General features: G+C 40.6%; 5 protein-coding genes and 1 long non-coding RNA gene across 10 annotated transcripts; 3 read left to right on the top strand and 3 right to left on the bottom strand.

Moving 5' to 3' along the window:
• The first annotated feature begins 930 nt into the window (after positions 1-930).
• LOC114428059 (uncharacterized) lies at positions 931-1,444 on the top strand. Its single transcript, XR_003669511.1, has 2 exons — positions 931-1,111; positions 1,213-1,444. It is a non-coding gene; the product is annotated as an uncharacterized LOC114428059 (long non-coding RNA).
• A 1,363-nt stretch (positions 1,445-2,807) lies between these two features.
• LOC114428055 (interferon alpha-inducible protein 27-like protein 2A) lies at positions 2,808-6,549 on the bottom strand. Of its 3 annotated transcripts, none has more exons than XM_028396375.1 (4): positions 6,497-6,549; positions 3,594-3,617; positions 3,319-3,486; positions 2,808-3,134 (listed from the first exon to the last, which is right to left on the bottom strand). In XM_028396375.1, exons 1-4 carry the CDS (start codon positions 6,528-6,530, stop codon positions 3,028-3,030), a joined length of 333 nt encoding a protein of 110 aa, XP_028252176.1. In that variant the 5' UTR covers positions 6,531-6,549; the 3' UTR covers positions 2,808-3,027. The 3 variants fall into 3 exon arrangements, 1 of the variants encoding a protein (XP_028252176.1); XR_003669510.1 differs by lacking the exon at positions 6,497-6,549 and adding an exon at positions 3,716-6,490 and having other exon boundaries at positions 2,973-3,134; XR_003669509.1 differs by lacking the exon at positions 6,497-6,549 and adding an exon at positions 3,716-6,490 and having other exon boundaries at positions 3,319-3,617.
• A 51-nt stretch (positions 6,550-6,600) lies between these two features.
• LOC114428057 (interferon alpha-inducible protein 27-like protein 2A) lies at positions 6,601-7,628 on the bottom strand. Its single transcript, XM_028396378.1, has 4 exons — positions 7,492-7,628; positions 7,368-7,391; positions 7,111-7,257; positions 6,601-6,926 (listed from the first exon to the last, which is right to left on the bottom strand). The coding sequence occupies exons 1-4, from the start codon at positions 7,517-7,519 to the stop codon at positions 6,820-6,822; spliced, it is 306 nt and encodes a 101-aa protein (XP_028252179.1). The 5' UTR covers positions 7,520-7,628; the 3' UTR covers positions 6,601-6,819.
• Positions 7,629-8,146: 518 nt separating this feature from the next.
• Positions 8,147-8,983, top strand: LOC114428054 (interferon alpha-inducible protein 27-like protein 2A). Its single transcript, XM_028396374.1, has 4 exons — positions 8,147-8,213; positions 8,342-8,371; positions 8,482-8,643; positions 8,745-8,983. The coding sequence occupies exons 1-4, from the start codon at positions 8,204-8,206 to the stop codon at positions 8,825-8,827; spliced, it is 285 nt and encodes a 94-aa protein (XP_028252175.1). The 5' UTR covers positions 8,147-8,203; the 3' UTR covers positions 8,828-8,983.
• Positions 8,984-10,290: 1,307 nt separating this feature from the next.
• LOC114428056 (interferon alpha-inducible protein 27-like protein 2A) lies at positions 10,291-11,170 on the bottom strand. 2 transcript variants are annotated; one of them, XM_028396376.1, is made up of 4 exons: positions 11,034-11,170; positions 10,912-10,935; positions 10,637-10,804; positions 10,291-10,452 (listed from the first exon to the last, which is right to left on the bottom strand). In XM_028396376.1, exons 1-4 carry the CDS (start codon positions 11,059-11,061, stop codon positions 10,346-10,348), a joined length of 327 nt encoding a protein of 108 aa, XP_028252177.1. In that variant the 5' UTR covers positions 11,062-11,170; the 3' UTR covers positions 10,291-10,345. The 2 variants fall into 2 exon arrangements, with proteins under 2 accessions (XP_028252177.1, XP_028252178.1); XM_028396377.1 differs by having other exon boundaries at positions 10,664-10,804.
• A 501-nt stretch (positions 11,171-11,671) lies between these two features.
• LOC114428058 (interferon alpha-inducible protein 27-like protein 2A) lies at positions 11,672-13,003 on the top strand. Of its 2 annotated transcripts, XM_028396379.1 has the most exons (6): positions 11,672-11,757; positions 11,886-11,915; positions 12,026-12,187; positions 12,579-12,661; positions 12,760-12,789; positions 12,892-13,003. In XM_028396379.1, exons 1-5 carry the CDS (start codon positions 11,748-11,750, stop codon positions 12,763-12,765), a joined length of 291 nt encoding a protein of 96 aa, XP_028252180.1. In that variant the 5' UTR covers positions 11,672-11,747; the 3' UTR covers positions 12,766-12,789; positions 12,892-13,003. The 2 variants fall into 2 exon arrangements, with proteins under 2 accessions (XP_028252180.1, XP_028252181.1); XM_028396380.1 differs by lacking the exons at positions 12,579-12,661; positions 12,760-12,789; positions 12,892-13,003 and adding an exon at positions 12,288-12,524 and having other exon boundaries at positions 11,691-11,757.
• Positions 13,004-13,675: the final 672 nt, after the last annotated feature.

The following is a 13,675-nucleotide window of genomic DNA, read 5'->3' as shown; positions in this document are numbered from 1 at the left end:
CATGACCCTGCACTGCAGGACAAAGTGGGTTCAGACTTCACAATAATCTTTGAAAATAAATTAACACCTCAACACAGGTTATTTTTGCATGCATTTTTATTTAGAGTAGAAACTGCCTTCAGAATTCAAAAATAGTAGCATCTAATTCGTAGAGAAAAGAATATGTGCAAAATCTTTTTTGTTTTTAAATCAGATTAGGATTTACTGTATAGCTGAGTGTGTAACACCATTTAAATCTAGTCTTTAGTGCAGAATGATATTTATAAAATAAACAGTTCTACTCACATAATTCTTCCATATCTATTTCATCCATGACTGCTTTAGAAGATCAGACCTGTCCACAGAGCTTGAATGCTGATGTTCATTTGATGTATGGGGAGTGGCTGCACAATTTATAGGGAGTGTCTGCACAGGTTGTTTTGTTTTTTTGCCTTTCTTCCCACTAGCTTGGTTTGTTTTGTTCTGTTTGATTAACCAAGAATGCTGGGAACTGTATGTATTGTTTCCGCAGCAGTGTCTAAAATATTTGCTGTGCATTAAATACTTAAGCAGACAATTATAATGCTTTCAGCACTCCCCATTACTGTGAATAGGCTATGATTAGCTTGACATGCAACATTCCAAAGCACCTGTCAATCAACTCACACCTACAAGGATAAATATCCATCTGCTAGAACGACACTTGAAAGATATGTTACAATGAACAAATATAAATTATTAATTTAACGTAATTTAACGTTGCCTGTAAAATAGTCAAATCCAGTTAGAGGGAGGAGAAGTAGTACAAAAAAGACACATACGGTAATTTCCCTCTACCAAGAGTGTCTTGGACAAGGCTACATTAACCCCAATCAGCCAATTCCATCAAAGTAATTCTGCACATTCATGATACATTTTAAAAGTCACTTGATGCATTAAATAAGCCTTTTCACTGGCTTCTTGTCTTCAGGGGGAACAGTGGTGGCTGCTCCTATTGTTTTAGGAGCCATAGGGTTCACTTCAGCTGGAATCGCAGCAGGCTCATACGCTGCTGGCATGATGTCCACTGCTGCTATTGCTAATGGAGGAGGGGTGGCAGCTGGGAGTCTGGTGGCTGTTTTACAGTCAGCAGGTAAAATCAATCATTTTTCTATTTATTATATTATCATATTCATAAGTGCATGCACATATTCACCAAGGACAACTGAAAATGTGTGGGGCCATTTTCTGTAGGCATGGCTGGTCTTTCAGGTGTTACCACTACAGCCTTGGCCAGTGCTGGAGGAGCAGTGGGATTCCTGGCTACTCTTATCTGAGATCAAACCATAAAGGAATAATACATTGAGAAGGATATATGCACTTTAACCTAATGGAAACAATAGCAAATAGTGTCACTTTGAAGAATTAAGTGGAATCTGAAGCAAAGATACAAAATTATGTTAAATAAATAAATTGAATCCATTTCCCAATGATAGGTGTGTTTGTGTGTTTTTTCTATCCGGCTGCTGGCTCACTGTCTCCCTCTTCAGGTCAGAGAATACTTTGGTTTTTTAAGAAACAAAACCTTGCTTGAAGAGCTGGTTGGGTGTTGGTGAGTATCTGTCAGACTCTTAATTTGAAAACACTTGTCACTTTATAATTTTCAACTAATGATACTAACAAACTGCATTGCAAATGAGTTTGACTAAAGTAGATAATGTGGGGCTTTTATTATGTGTTTTAGGCACGTGACCGTTAGACATTGGAGGTCTGTTTTCTTTATATGTTATTTTTAAAAAAACACTTCCTGTCTTGTCATGTGCAGCTGGTGCAGTCATCCCGGCCGCTGCCTCTTGTTGCTAAATTGGTGTCAGCTGCTGCCATTGCTAATAGGGGAGTGGCAGCAGCAGCAGGCTGTTTTGCTGTTTTGCAGTCAACAGGTAATGTGTGTTTGTTTGTTCTTTTTCATCAGTGCAGTATCAGTCTGTTCGGTTTAGTTAATCGGTCTTATTACAAAAATCACACATATGGTGTGGTGCCTTTAATAGGCCAGTTTGTGATTTCACACAGTATGGAATCACAAATTCAAATAAAAACAGGAAGAAGATGATAAAGATGAATAGACTGATGGAAGGTTGAACATTACTTGTATTAACTCCTTAAACAGTCCTTTTAAATAATACATTTGTAATCTTTGAGGTGTTTGTATTAATGTGCACATGAATGAAGTGTAAATGCTAAATTGGCAGTCAACATGTTTATGCTCTCTCTATTTAGACAGTAATTTAATTTAATTTAATTTAAAGTTTTGTTGCTTCAACAGGTCAGATGACATAGTGTTTTGTAAAAAAAACAAAAACAAAAAAAAAAACTTCCATGGGTTTCCTCTGGCTTCCTCCTACACTCTAAAGACATGCTTGTTAGGTTAATTGGTCACTCTAAATTGCCTGTAGGTGTGAATGGTTGTCTGTCTGTGTGTTGCCCTGTGATGGACTGGTGACCTGTCCAGGGTGCACCCCGCCTCTCACCTGTAGACAGCTGGGAGAGGCTCCAGCCCCCCATGACCCTGCACTGCAGGACAAAGTGGGTTCAGACTTCACAATAATCTTTGAAAATAAATGACAACCTCAACACAGGTTATTTTTGCATGTATTTTTATTTAGAGTAGAAATAGTCTTTAGAATTCAAAAATAGTAGCATCTAATTCGTAGAGAAATTTAAATGTAATTTATTTAAAGCAGACTAGGATTTACTGTATAGCCCCCCATGACCCTGCACTGCAGGACAAAGCGGGTTCAGACTTCACAATAATAATACAATAATCTTTGAAAATAAATTAAAACCACAGGTTATTTTTGCATGCATTTTTATTTAGAGTAGAAATAGTGTTTAGAATTCAAAAATAGTAGCATCTAATTTGTAGAGAAAAGAATCAAAATCTCCCATATTTAGTTTTTTAAAGCAGACTAGGATTTACTGTATAGCTGAGTGTGTAAGAATATATGAATCTAGTCTTTAGTGCAGAATGATATTTATAGTTTATTTGGTAAATAGAATATTTGGTGCATTTTATGGTGTTGCTGCAGTTTGGTTGCAAATGGCAGATAGCAGCCATCCTGCTGTTGCTCCAGCACCGCCCAGAATTCCAGTGCCACTCCAAGTCAGACCACCCGCACCTACAATGTGAAAACAACACAAACTATCTGTATTTTGTACTACCCCTCACCAAACACAGGTGCAGTATTTTACATTATTAAAAAAGCATGGTTTGATTTACTTGTTGATAAACAATACTGTTTTATCACCTATTATACTGCCCATAAAACACTAGCTAGAGATAGAAACTTATTAAGTTGATACCAATGGACTGCAAAAATGCTACTATGCCTCCAGCTCCAACTCCTCCTCCATTAGCAATTGCAAAGTACGACATCAATTTGGCAGCAATGGAGCCGGCTGCTATTCCATTTGCGGTGAAACCCAAAATGAGCAAAACAGCAGGAGTCAGAGCCACTGTGACCGCTCCACCTGAGTATGATGGCAGCAACAAAACAAGGAAAGATTCAGTGATGAAAGAAGCACAGAAACTTTTCAAACCTATGCTGTGGTGACTTGACAGAAATGTGATGTCTTACCTGCACCAATGACAACAGCTTTACCTGTGATTGAAACACAAAAGTAAATTGACAACATCAACTATTTGTGATAAACCACCACAGTCAATGACCCCTGCTGTCAAAAAAACAGTTCTACTCACATAATTCTTCCATATCTATTTCATCCATGACTGCTTTAGAGGGTCAGACCTGTCCACAGAGCTTGAATGCTGATGTTCACTTGATGTATGGGGAGTGGCTGCACAATTTATAGGAAGTGGCTGCACAGGTTGTTTTGTTTTTTTGCCTTTCTTCCCACTAGCTTGGTTTGTTTTGTTCTGTTTGATTAACCAAGAATGCTGGGAACTGTATGTATTGTTTCCGCACCATGAGCAGTGTCTAAAATATTTGCTGTGCATTAAATACTTAAGCAGACAATCATAATGCTTTCAGTACTCCCCATTACTGTGAATAGGCTATGATTAGCTTGACATGCAACATTCCAAAGCACCTGTCAATCAAGTGATCCTTGAGATGCTTGGCCACAAAATACACACCACCAAGGAGCAGTGTCCCTCATGGAGGAGGAGGTTAGAGGCAAAAATAAGGACAACGTGGAGAGAAGTTAGCAAACTTTCAGAACTACAGAGAAGGAAGAAATACAGCAGACTGTCCATAACAGAAGCCCTGGAGACTGCCAAACAACTCTCAGCCCTGGCCACACGCTTGAAGAGATACACCAGAGACAGAGAAGCACGGGGAATAAACAGGATATTCTCCACCGAACCATCCAAAGTGTACTCTCAATGGGAAAGTAGAAACGTGAGAGTGGAACCACCAAGGCTGGAGACTGAACAATACTGGAGGAAGATATAGGAGAGGGAGGCATCACATAACACCAACGTCCAGTGGCTGGCAGACCTGAGAGCAGGAACCAGTAACCATCACAGCGGCAGATATCCGGGAGAGGGTTTCAAACATGAAGAACTGGACAGCACTGAGGCCTGACATGATCCACACCTGATGAAGCTAACTGCCCTCCATGAACACCTGGCAGCTCAAATGAACCAGCTGCTAATAGATGGGACTTACCCACAGTGGCTAACTGAAGGCAGGACACCGGCCAATAACCTGCCTCTGCACAACATGGAAGCTCCTGTCAGGCATCATAGCAGCTAAGATGAGTAAGCACATGGCTCAATACATGCGCAGGGCCCAAAAAGGAATGGGTAAGGGCACCAGGGGAGCAAAACATCAACTACTGGTGGATAAAGCAGTCACTTGGGACTGCAAGACCAGACAGACCAACCTGTGCACAGCCTGGATTGACTACAAGAAACACACACAGGGATCCTGGAATGCCTGGACCTGTACAACATCAATAGGACCTCCATAAGGAACTCAATGGGGCTGTGGAAAACAACCCTAGTGGCCAACCTTAAGCCAATTGCACAAGTCTCCATCAAGTGCGGCATCTACCAAGGAGATGCTTGGGCCGCTGCTGTTCTGCGTAAGCCTGAACCCCCTCAGCCAGATCATCACCAAGACTGGCTTCGGATACCAACTACGAAATGGAGCAACTATCTGTCACCTCCTGTACATGGACTACATGAAGCTGTATGCCAGGAATGAGCGAGACATCAACTCACTGATCCACACCACCAGTATATACAGCAAAGACATTGGAATATCATTTGGACTGGACAAGCGTGGTTGAATGATAACAAAGAGAGGGAAGGTTGTCAGGACTCAGGGAGTTGAACTCCCAGAAGGCAGCATAGCGGATGTTGAGGGAAGCTACAAGTGCCTTGGAATCTTACAGGCAAATGGGAACCATGAAGAGGCCACAAGGAGGCAGCCACAGCCAAGTACCTAAGGAGTCAGCTAAATGGGAAGAACAAGGTCCAGGCCATCAACACCTATGCCCTGCCAGTTATTAGATACCCCGTTGGCATAATAAACAGCCAAAAGAGTCCATAGAAGCCACTGATGTGAAGACAAGGAAGCTCTTCACAATGCATTGAGGACTTCACCCCAAATCGAGCATCCTGAGGCTTTGAATACTTGGTGAATACCTCAGGCACCAGAAGGCTGATGCAGAGGAAGCAAGAACCATCATGGCAGGACAATCCCATCCTTGGTATGTACCACCGACAGATACAGGAAGTGGCTGACATCAAGAAGTCCTACCAGTGATTGTAAAAAGCTGGACTGAAAGACAGCACAGAGGCACTAATCATAGCAGGCCCTGAGCACAAGATCGATAGAGGCTGGGGTCTACCGCACCAGACAGGACCCCAGGTGGAGACTGTGGAAAGATGCCCCTGAGACAATCCAGCACATAACAGCAGGTTGTAAGATGCTAGCAGGCAGGGCGTACATGGAAGGGCATAACCAAGTGGCAGGCATAGAGTACAGGAACATCTGTGCCAAGTATGGCCTGGAGGTCCCAAGGTCAAGATGGGACACACCCCCAAAGGTGATTGAGAATGACCAAGCTAAGATCCTGTGGGACTTCCAGACACAGACTGACAAAATAGTGATGGCTAACCAACCATACATAGTAGTAGTGGACAAACAGCAGAGGAAAGCCGCAGTGGTAGATGTAGCAATCCCAAGTGATGGCAACATACAGAAGAAGGAACATGAGAAACTGGAGAAGAAAGAAGAGAGCTAAAAAAGAAGAGCTAGAAAAGATGTGGAAGATGAAGGTAACATATATATATATATATAGGTCGGTTCTGTACTCTCACCACTATGTCAGTGGAAAAAGTTCTGAATCATGCTCTGTGACTCTGAGGCTTGTTGTTAAGTTTCATTTCTTGGAAAACAGGTTTGCCTAATTGGTCACTCTAAATTGCCTGTAGGTGTGAATGGTTGTCTGTCTGTGTGTTGCCCTGTGATGGACTGGTGACCTGTCCAGGGTGCACCCCGCCTCTCACCTGTAGATAGCTGGGAGAGGCTCCAGCCCCCCATGACCCTGCACTGCAGGACAAAGCGGGTTCAGACTTCACAATAATCTTTGAAAATAAATTAAAACCACAGGTTATTTTTGCATGCATTTTTATTTAGAGTAGAAATAGTGTTTAGAATTCAAAAATAGTAGCATCTAATTTGTAGAGAAAAGAATCAAAATCTTCCATATTTAGTTTTTAAAGCAGACTAGGATTTACTGTATAGCTGAGTGTGTAAGAATATATGAATCTAGTCTTTAGTGCAGAATGATATTTATAGTTTATTTGGTAAATAGAATATTTGGTGCATTTTATGGTGTTGCTGCAGTTTGGTTGCAAATGGCAGATAGCAGCCATCCTGCTGTTGCTCCAGCACTGCCCAGAATTCCAGTGCCACTCCAAGTCAGACCACCCGCACCTACAATGTGAAAACAACACAAACTATCTGTATTTTGTACTACCCCTCACCAAACACAGGTGCAGTATTTTACATTATTAAAAAAGCATGGTTTGATTTACTTGTTGATAAACAATACTGTTTTATCACCTATTATACTGCCCATAAAACACTAGCTAGAGATAGAAACTTATTAAGTTGATACCAATGGACTGCAAAAAAACTCCTCCTCCATTAGCAATTGCAAAGTACGACATCAATTTGGCAGCAATGGAGCCGGCTGCTATTCCATTTGCGGTGAAACCCAAAGCGACCAAAGCAGCAGGAGTCAGAGCCACTGTGACCGCTCCACCTATGGAGTATGGTGGCAGCAACAAAACAAGGAAAGATTCAGTGATGAAAGAAGCACAGAAACTTTTCAAACCTATGCTGTGGTGACTTGACAGAAATGTGATGTCTTACCTGCACCAATGACAACAACTTTACCTGTGATTGAAACACAAAAATAAACTGACAACATCAACTATTTGTGATAAACCACCACAGTCAATGACCACTACTGTCAAAGATAAACAGTTCTACTCACATAATTCTTCCATATCTATTCCGTCCATGACTGCTTTAGAGGGTCAGACCTGTCCACAGAGCTTGAATGCCGATGTTCACTTGATGTATGGGGAGTGGCTGCACAATGTACGGCTGTTTTAATTTCTTAGAAAACGATACTAGTTACCAGTATCGGACACTAGAGGGCACCAGAGAAGCACAGCCACGCCAATCATTTCTCACAGACATCTTTAAATTACTCTAACTGTAATATTTAAAGCTCGCAACAAGTAGCTGCACACTTTATGGTTGCAAATCTCATTTTAAATTTCAGTCTTCATAACTCATTCAGAGCACTGTGACTGCAAAAAATAAATTATCTGGCTTAATGAGATAAAAAAGTAGCCTCACTGGGCAGGTTATCTGTTCAAAACAGGCTTCTCACTGTGCTGAAAGAGTGTCAATTCAGGACTGAAATGTATACTATTCTAACTACAAAGTGATTTTAAATAAATGGTAAAATCACTTTACACCCAAGGGCAACTCACTGTGGTCAGAGACATCATTTTTTGAAGTAGTGACCTATTTTTGGAGGGGAGGTGGAGGTCAGTTCTGTACTCCCACAACTATGTCATCCTTAGATCTGAATCATGCTCTGTGACGTGGCTTGTTATGTTTCATTTCTTGGAAAACAGGTTTGCCTCCCATATAAAAACCTAAGCTCTTCACTCCTCCCTCTGTGTTGGAAAATCATGGGACTATGTGAGTACAACACATTCACTTACAGTCATCGTTTGCTTTATATATTTATAATAATGATTACTGTGGTAGATGATGTCTTTGTTGATGCCAGATAAGGTGCTGATGTTTGTTTCTGTCTTGTCTTTCAGTGACTATTGCAGCTGTTGCAGCAGGAGCAGGTAAAACATCACAAAACACTTCATGCAAAGTAATTCTGCACATTCATGATTCCTTTTAAAAAGTCACTTGATGCATTAAATAAGCCTTTTCTCTGGCTTCTTGTCTTCAGGGGGAACAGTGGTGGCTGCTCCTATTGTTTTAGGAGCCATAGGGTTCACTTCAGCTGGAATCGCAGCAGGCTCATACGCTGCTGGCATGTTGTCCACTGCTGCTATTGCTAATGGAGGAGGGGTGGCAGCTGGGAGTCTGGTGGCTGTTTTACAGTCAGCAGGTAAAATCAATCATTTTTCTATTTATTATATTATCATATTCATAAGTGCATGCACATATTCACCAAGGACAACTGAAAATGTGTGGTACCATTTTCTGTAGGCATGGCTGGTCTTTCAGGTGTTACCACTACAGCCTTGGCCAGTGCTGGAGGAGCAGTGGGATTCCTGGCTACTCTTATCTGAGATCAAACCATAAAGCAATAATACCTAAAGAAGGATATATGCACTTTAACCTAATGGAAACAGTAGCAAATAGTGTCACTTTGAAGAATTAAGTGGAATCTGAAGCAAAGATACAAAATTATGTTAAATAAATAAATTGAATCCATTTCCCAATGATAGGTGTGTTTGTGTGTTTTTTCTATCCGGCTGCTGGCTCACTGTCTCCCTCTTCAGGTCAGAGAATACTTTGGTTTTTTAAGAAACAAAACCTTGCTTGAAGAGCTGGTTGGGTGTTGGTGAGTATCTGTCAGACTCTTAATTTGAAAACACTTGTCACTTTATAATTTTCAACTAATGATACTAACAAACTGCATTGCAAATGAGTTTGACTAAAGTAGATAATGTGGGGCTTTTATTATGTGTTTTAGGCACGTGACCGTTGGACATTGGAGGTCTGTTTTCTTTATATGTTATTTTAAAAAAAACACTTCCTGTCTTGTCATGTGCAGCTGGTGCAGTCATCCCGGCCGCTGCCTCTTGTTGCTAAATTGGTGTCAGCTGCTGCCATTGCTAATAGGGGAGTGGCAGCAGCAGCAGGCTGTTTTGCTGTTTTGCAGTCAACAGGTAATGTGTGTTTGTTTGTTCTTTTTCATCAGTGCAGTATCAGTCTGTTCAGTTTAGTTAATCGGTCTTATTACAAAAATCACACATATGGTGTGGTGCCTTTAATAGGCCAGTTTGTGATTTCACACAGTATGGAATCACAAATTCAAATAAAAACAGGAAGAAGATGATAAAGATGAATAGACTGATGGAAGGTTGAACATTACTTGTATTAACTCCTTAAACAGTCCTTTTAAATAATACATTTGTAATCTTTGAGGTGTTTGTATTAATGTGCACATGAATGAAGTGTAAATGCTAAATTGGCAGTCAACATGTTTATGCTCTCTCTATTTAGACAGTAATTTAATTTAATTTAATTTAAAGTTTTGTTGCTTCAACAGGTCAGATGACATAGTGTTTTGTAAAAAAAACAAAAACAAAAAAAAAACTTCCATGGGTTTCCTCTGGCTTCCTCCTACACTCTAAAGACATGCTTGTTAGGTTAATTGGTCACTCTAAATTGCCTGTAGGTGTGAATGGTTGTCTGTCTGTGTGTTGCCCTGTGATGGACTGGTGACCTGTCCAGGGTGCACCCCGCCTCTCACCTGTAGATAGCTGGGAGAGGCTCCAGCCCCCCATGACCCTGCACTGCAGGACAAAGTGGGTTCAGACTTCACAATAATCTTTGAAAATAAATGACAACCTCAACACAGGTTATTTTTGCATGTATTTTTATTTAGAGTAGAAATAGTCTTTAGAATTCAAAAATAGTAGCATCTAATTTGTAGAGAAAAGAATCAAAATCTCCCATATTTAGTTTTTAAAGCAGACTAGGATTTACTGTATAGCTGAGTGTGTAAGAATATATGAATCTAGTCTTTAGTGCAGAATGATATTTATAGTTTATTTGGTAAATAGAATATTTGGTGCATTTTATGGTGTTGCTGCAGTTTGGTTGCAAATGGCAGATAGCAGCCATCCTGCTGTTGCTCCAGCACCGCCCAGAATTCCAGTGCCACTCCAAGTCAGACCACCCGCACCTACAATGTGAAAACAACACAAACTATCTGTATTTTGTACTACCCCTCACCAAACACAGGTGCAGTATTTTACATTATTAAAAAAGCATGGTTTGATTTACTTGTTGATAAACAATACTGTTTTATCACCTATTATACTGCCCATAAAACACTAGCTAGAGATAGAAACTTATTAAGTTGATACCAATGGACTGCAAAAATGCTACTATGCCTCCAGCTGCAACTCCTCCTCCATTAGCAATTGCAAAGTACGACATCAATTTGGCAGCAATGGAGCCGGCTGCTATTCCATTTGCGGTGAAACCCAAAGCGACCAAAGCAGCAGGAGTCAGAGCCACTGTGACCGCTCCACCTGAGTATGGTGGCAGCAACAAAACAAGGAAAGATTCAGTGATGAAAGAAGCACAGAAACTTTTCAAACCTATGCTGTGGTGACTTGACAGAAATGTGATGTCTTACCTGCACCAATGACAACAACTTTACCTGTGATTGAAACACAAAAATAAACTGACAACATCAACTATTTGTGATAAACCACCACAGTCAATGACCACTGCTGTCAAAAAAACAGTTCTACTCACATAATTCTTCCATATCTATTCCGTCCATGACTGCTTTAGAGGGTCAGACCTGTCCACAGAGCTTGAATGCCGATGTTCACTTGATGTATGGGGAGTGGCTGCACAATGTACGGCTGTTTTAATTTCTTAGAAAACGATACTAGTTACCAGTATCGGACACTAGAGGGCACCAGAGAAGCACAGCCACGCCAATCATTTCTCACAGACATCTTTAAATTACTCTAACTGTAATATTTAAAGCTCGCAACAAGTAGCTGCACACTTTATGGTTGTAAATCTCATTTTAAATTTCAGTCTTCATAACTCATTCAGAGCACTGTGACTGCAAAAAAATAAATTATCTGGCTTAATGAGATAAAAAAAGTAGCCTCACTGGGCAGGTTATCTGTTCAAAACAGGCTTCTCACTGTGCTGAAAGAGTGTCAATTCAGGACTGAAATGTATACTATTCTAACTACAAAGTGATTTTAAATAAATGGTAAAATCACTTTACACCCAAGGGCAACTCACTGTGGTCAGAGACATCATTTTTTGAAGTAGTGACCTATTTTTGGAGGGGAGGTGGAGGTCAGTTCTGTACTCCCACAACTATGTCATCCTTAGATCTGAATCATGCTCTGTGACGTGGCTTGTTAAGTTTCATTTCTTGGAAAACAGGTTTGCCTCCCATATAAAAACCTAAGCTCTTCACTCCTCCCTCTGTGTTGGAAAATCATGGGACTATGTGAGTACAACACATTCACTTACAGTCATCGTTTGCTTTATATATTTATAATGATGATTACTGTGGTAGATGATGTCTTTGTTGATGCCAGATAAGGTGCTGATGTTTGTTTCTGTCTTGTCTTTCAGTGACTATTGCAGCTGTTGCAGCAGGAGCAGGTAAAACATCACAAAACACTTCATGCAAAGTAATTCTGCACATTCATGATTCCTTTTAAAAAGTCACTTGATGCATTAAATAAGCCTTTTCTCTGGCTTCTTGTCTTCAGGGGGAACAGTGGTGGCTGCTCCTATTGTTTTAGGAGCCATAGGGTTCACTTCAGCTGGAATCGCAGCAGGCTCATACGCTGCTGGCATGATGTCCTCTGCTGCTATTGCTAATGGAGGAGGGGTGGCAGCTGGGAGTCTGGTGGCTGTTTTACAGTCAGCAGGTAAAATCAATCATTTTTCTATTTATTATATTATCATATTCATAAGTGCATGCACATATTCACCAAGGACAACTGAAAATGTGTGGTACCATTTTTGTAGGCATGGCTGGTCTTTCAGGTGTTACCACTACAGCCTTGGCCAGTGCTGGAGGAGCAGTGGGATTCCTGGCTACTCTTATCTGAGATCAAACCATAAAGGAATAATACATTAAGAAGGATATATGCACTTTAACCTAATGGAAACAATAGCAAATAGTGTCACTTTGAAGATTTAAGTGGAATCTGAAGCAAAGATACAAAATTATGTTAAATAAATAAATTGAATCAATTTCTCAAAGAGTAAGTGTGTGTTTTTTCTATCCGGCTGCTGGCTCGCTGTCTCCCTCTTCAGGTCAGAGAATACGTTTGTTTTTGAAGAAACGAAACCTTGCTCTGTGTATTAGGATCGGCACAGTCAGACCAGACTCGGCAAAAGTGAGTGCGACATGGACTATGATAAATCTATTTGCTTGTATGTAAATTTATCAGCGATTGTCTGGGCTGTCATTCAAATTAAATGATTTGTATTACAGTGGTAGGATGGGCTGCTGCAGCAGGAGCTGGTAAGACATCAGGAAACATTTCATCAGTGTTTTGATCCGGAAGAGCGACACATTTGATTGGTTTGTTTATTTGTGTGTTATGATGTTGATCCCTCTCTGCAGTGGGTGCTTTGGTTACTGCTCCTGTTGTTCTGGGAGCCCTAGGGTTCACCTCAGGTGGAATCGCAGCAGGCTCGTACGCTGCTGGCATGATGTCCTCTGCTGCTGTTGCTAATGGAGGAGGGGTGGCGGCTGGGAGTCTGGTGGCGACTCTGCAATCTGCTGGTATTTGTTATTTTCTCATTTTTATTTACTACAGGCATCATTTGTAGATCGGTGATTTGATTAAAAAACGCTTCATGATTTTACTTCTCAAACACAACTTTGCTGCAGGTGCAGTTGGTCTGACAGTGACTGCCAAGGCAGCTGTAGCCGGAACTGGAGCAGCAGTGGGCTGGCTGGCCAGCTTCTTTCGTTGAAACCTGACTCTGCATATCCTGTTACTCTTTGTGTTCTGCTTTATGCTCTGGTATTTCTTATGTGCTAGCTAAAAAATCCAAAATCCATTGTTTAAAAAGTGCATTGTTTTGAAGCTTATAAAAGTGTGATTTAAATAAGTGACCAGAAAAGCAGTAGCAGCAGCAGAGAATAGAGTATGTTTCCTGGGTCCTCCGGTTTCATCTTAATTAAAGCAAATATGGACAAAATACAAATATTTGAAGTTGTTGTTATTGTTCTTATTGGATTCATGGGAGGAATGCATTTATCATTAGACGTATCAAGAGTACAAAAAAATAAGCTGTATGATTTATTGAAGAGTGTTTGTCTCCCCCTGCTGTCAAGAAGAGGATTTTTAAGCCACTAATAAGACTGTAAGGTAAGGTAAAAAACATAAAAATTCAAATTA

This window comes from Parambassis ranga, chromosome 22, assembly GCF_900634625.1.
Source record: "Parambassis ranga chromosome 22, fParRan2.1, whole genome shotgun sequence".
Classification (NCBI taxonomy): Eukaryota; Metazoa; Chordata; class Actinopteri; family Ambassidae; genus Parambassis; species Parambassis ranga.
This window is presented reverse-complemented; position numbering and strand designations above follow the sequence as displayed.

Bases quoted from the DNA above. Each gene is read 5' to 3' on its own strand.
- LOC114428055 (XM_028396375.1), bottom strand. From the start codon at position 6,530: ATGGGGGGCTGGAGCCTCTCCCAGCTATCTACAG. The intron at 3,487-3,593 runs GTAAGACATCAC...CATCATACTCAG, and splicing joins AGCTGTTGTCATTGGTGCAG to GTGGAGCGGTCACAGTGGCT. The intron at 3,135-3,318 runs GTATCAACTTAA...TTCACATTGTAG, and splicing joins AGCATTTTTGCAGTCCATTG to GTGCGGGTGGTCTGACTTGG.
- LOC114428057 (XM_028396378.1), bottom strand. From the start codon at position 7,519: ATGGACGGAATAGATATGGAAGAATTAT. The intron at 7,258-7,367 runs GTAAGACATCAC...CATACTCCATAG, and splicing joins AGTTGTTGTCATTGGTGCAG to GTGGAGCGGTCACAGTGGCT. The intron at 6,927-7,110 runs GTATCAACTTAA...TTCACATTGTAG, and splicing joins AGTTTTTTTGCAGTCCATTG to GTGCGGGTGGTCTGACTTGG.
- LOC114428054 (XM_028396374.1), top strand. The intron at 8,372-8,481 runs GTAAAACATCAC...TCTTGTCTTCAG, and splicing joins AGCTGTTGCAGCAGGAGCAG to GGGGAACAGTGGTGGCTGCT. The intron at 8,644-8,744 runs GTAAAATCAATC...CATTTTCTGTAG, and splicing joins GGCTGTTTTACAGTCAGCAG to GCATGGCTGGTCTTTCAGGT.
- LOC114428056 (XM_028396376.1), bottom strand. From the start codon at position 11,061: ATGGACGGAATAGATATGGAAGAATTAT. The intron at 10,936-11,033 runs GTGAGTAGAACT...TTTCAATCACAG, and splicing joins AATAGATATGGAAGAATTAT to GTAAAGTTGTTGTCATTGGT. The intron at 10,453-10,636 runs GTATCAACTTAA...TTCACATTGTAG, and splicing joins AGCATTTTTGCAGTCCATTG to GTGCGGGTGGTCTGACTTGG.
- LOC114428058 (XM_028396379.1), top strand. The intron at 11,916-12,025 runs GTAAAACATCAC...TCTTGTCTTCAG, and splicing joins AGCTGTTGCAGCAGGAGCAG to GGGGAACAGTGGTGGCTGCT. The intron at 12,188-12,578 runs GTAAAATCAATC...CTCCCTCTTCAG, and splicing joins GGCTGTTTTACAGTCAGCAG to GTCAGAGAATACGTTTGTTT.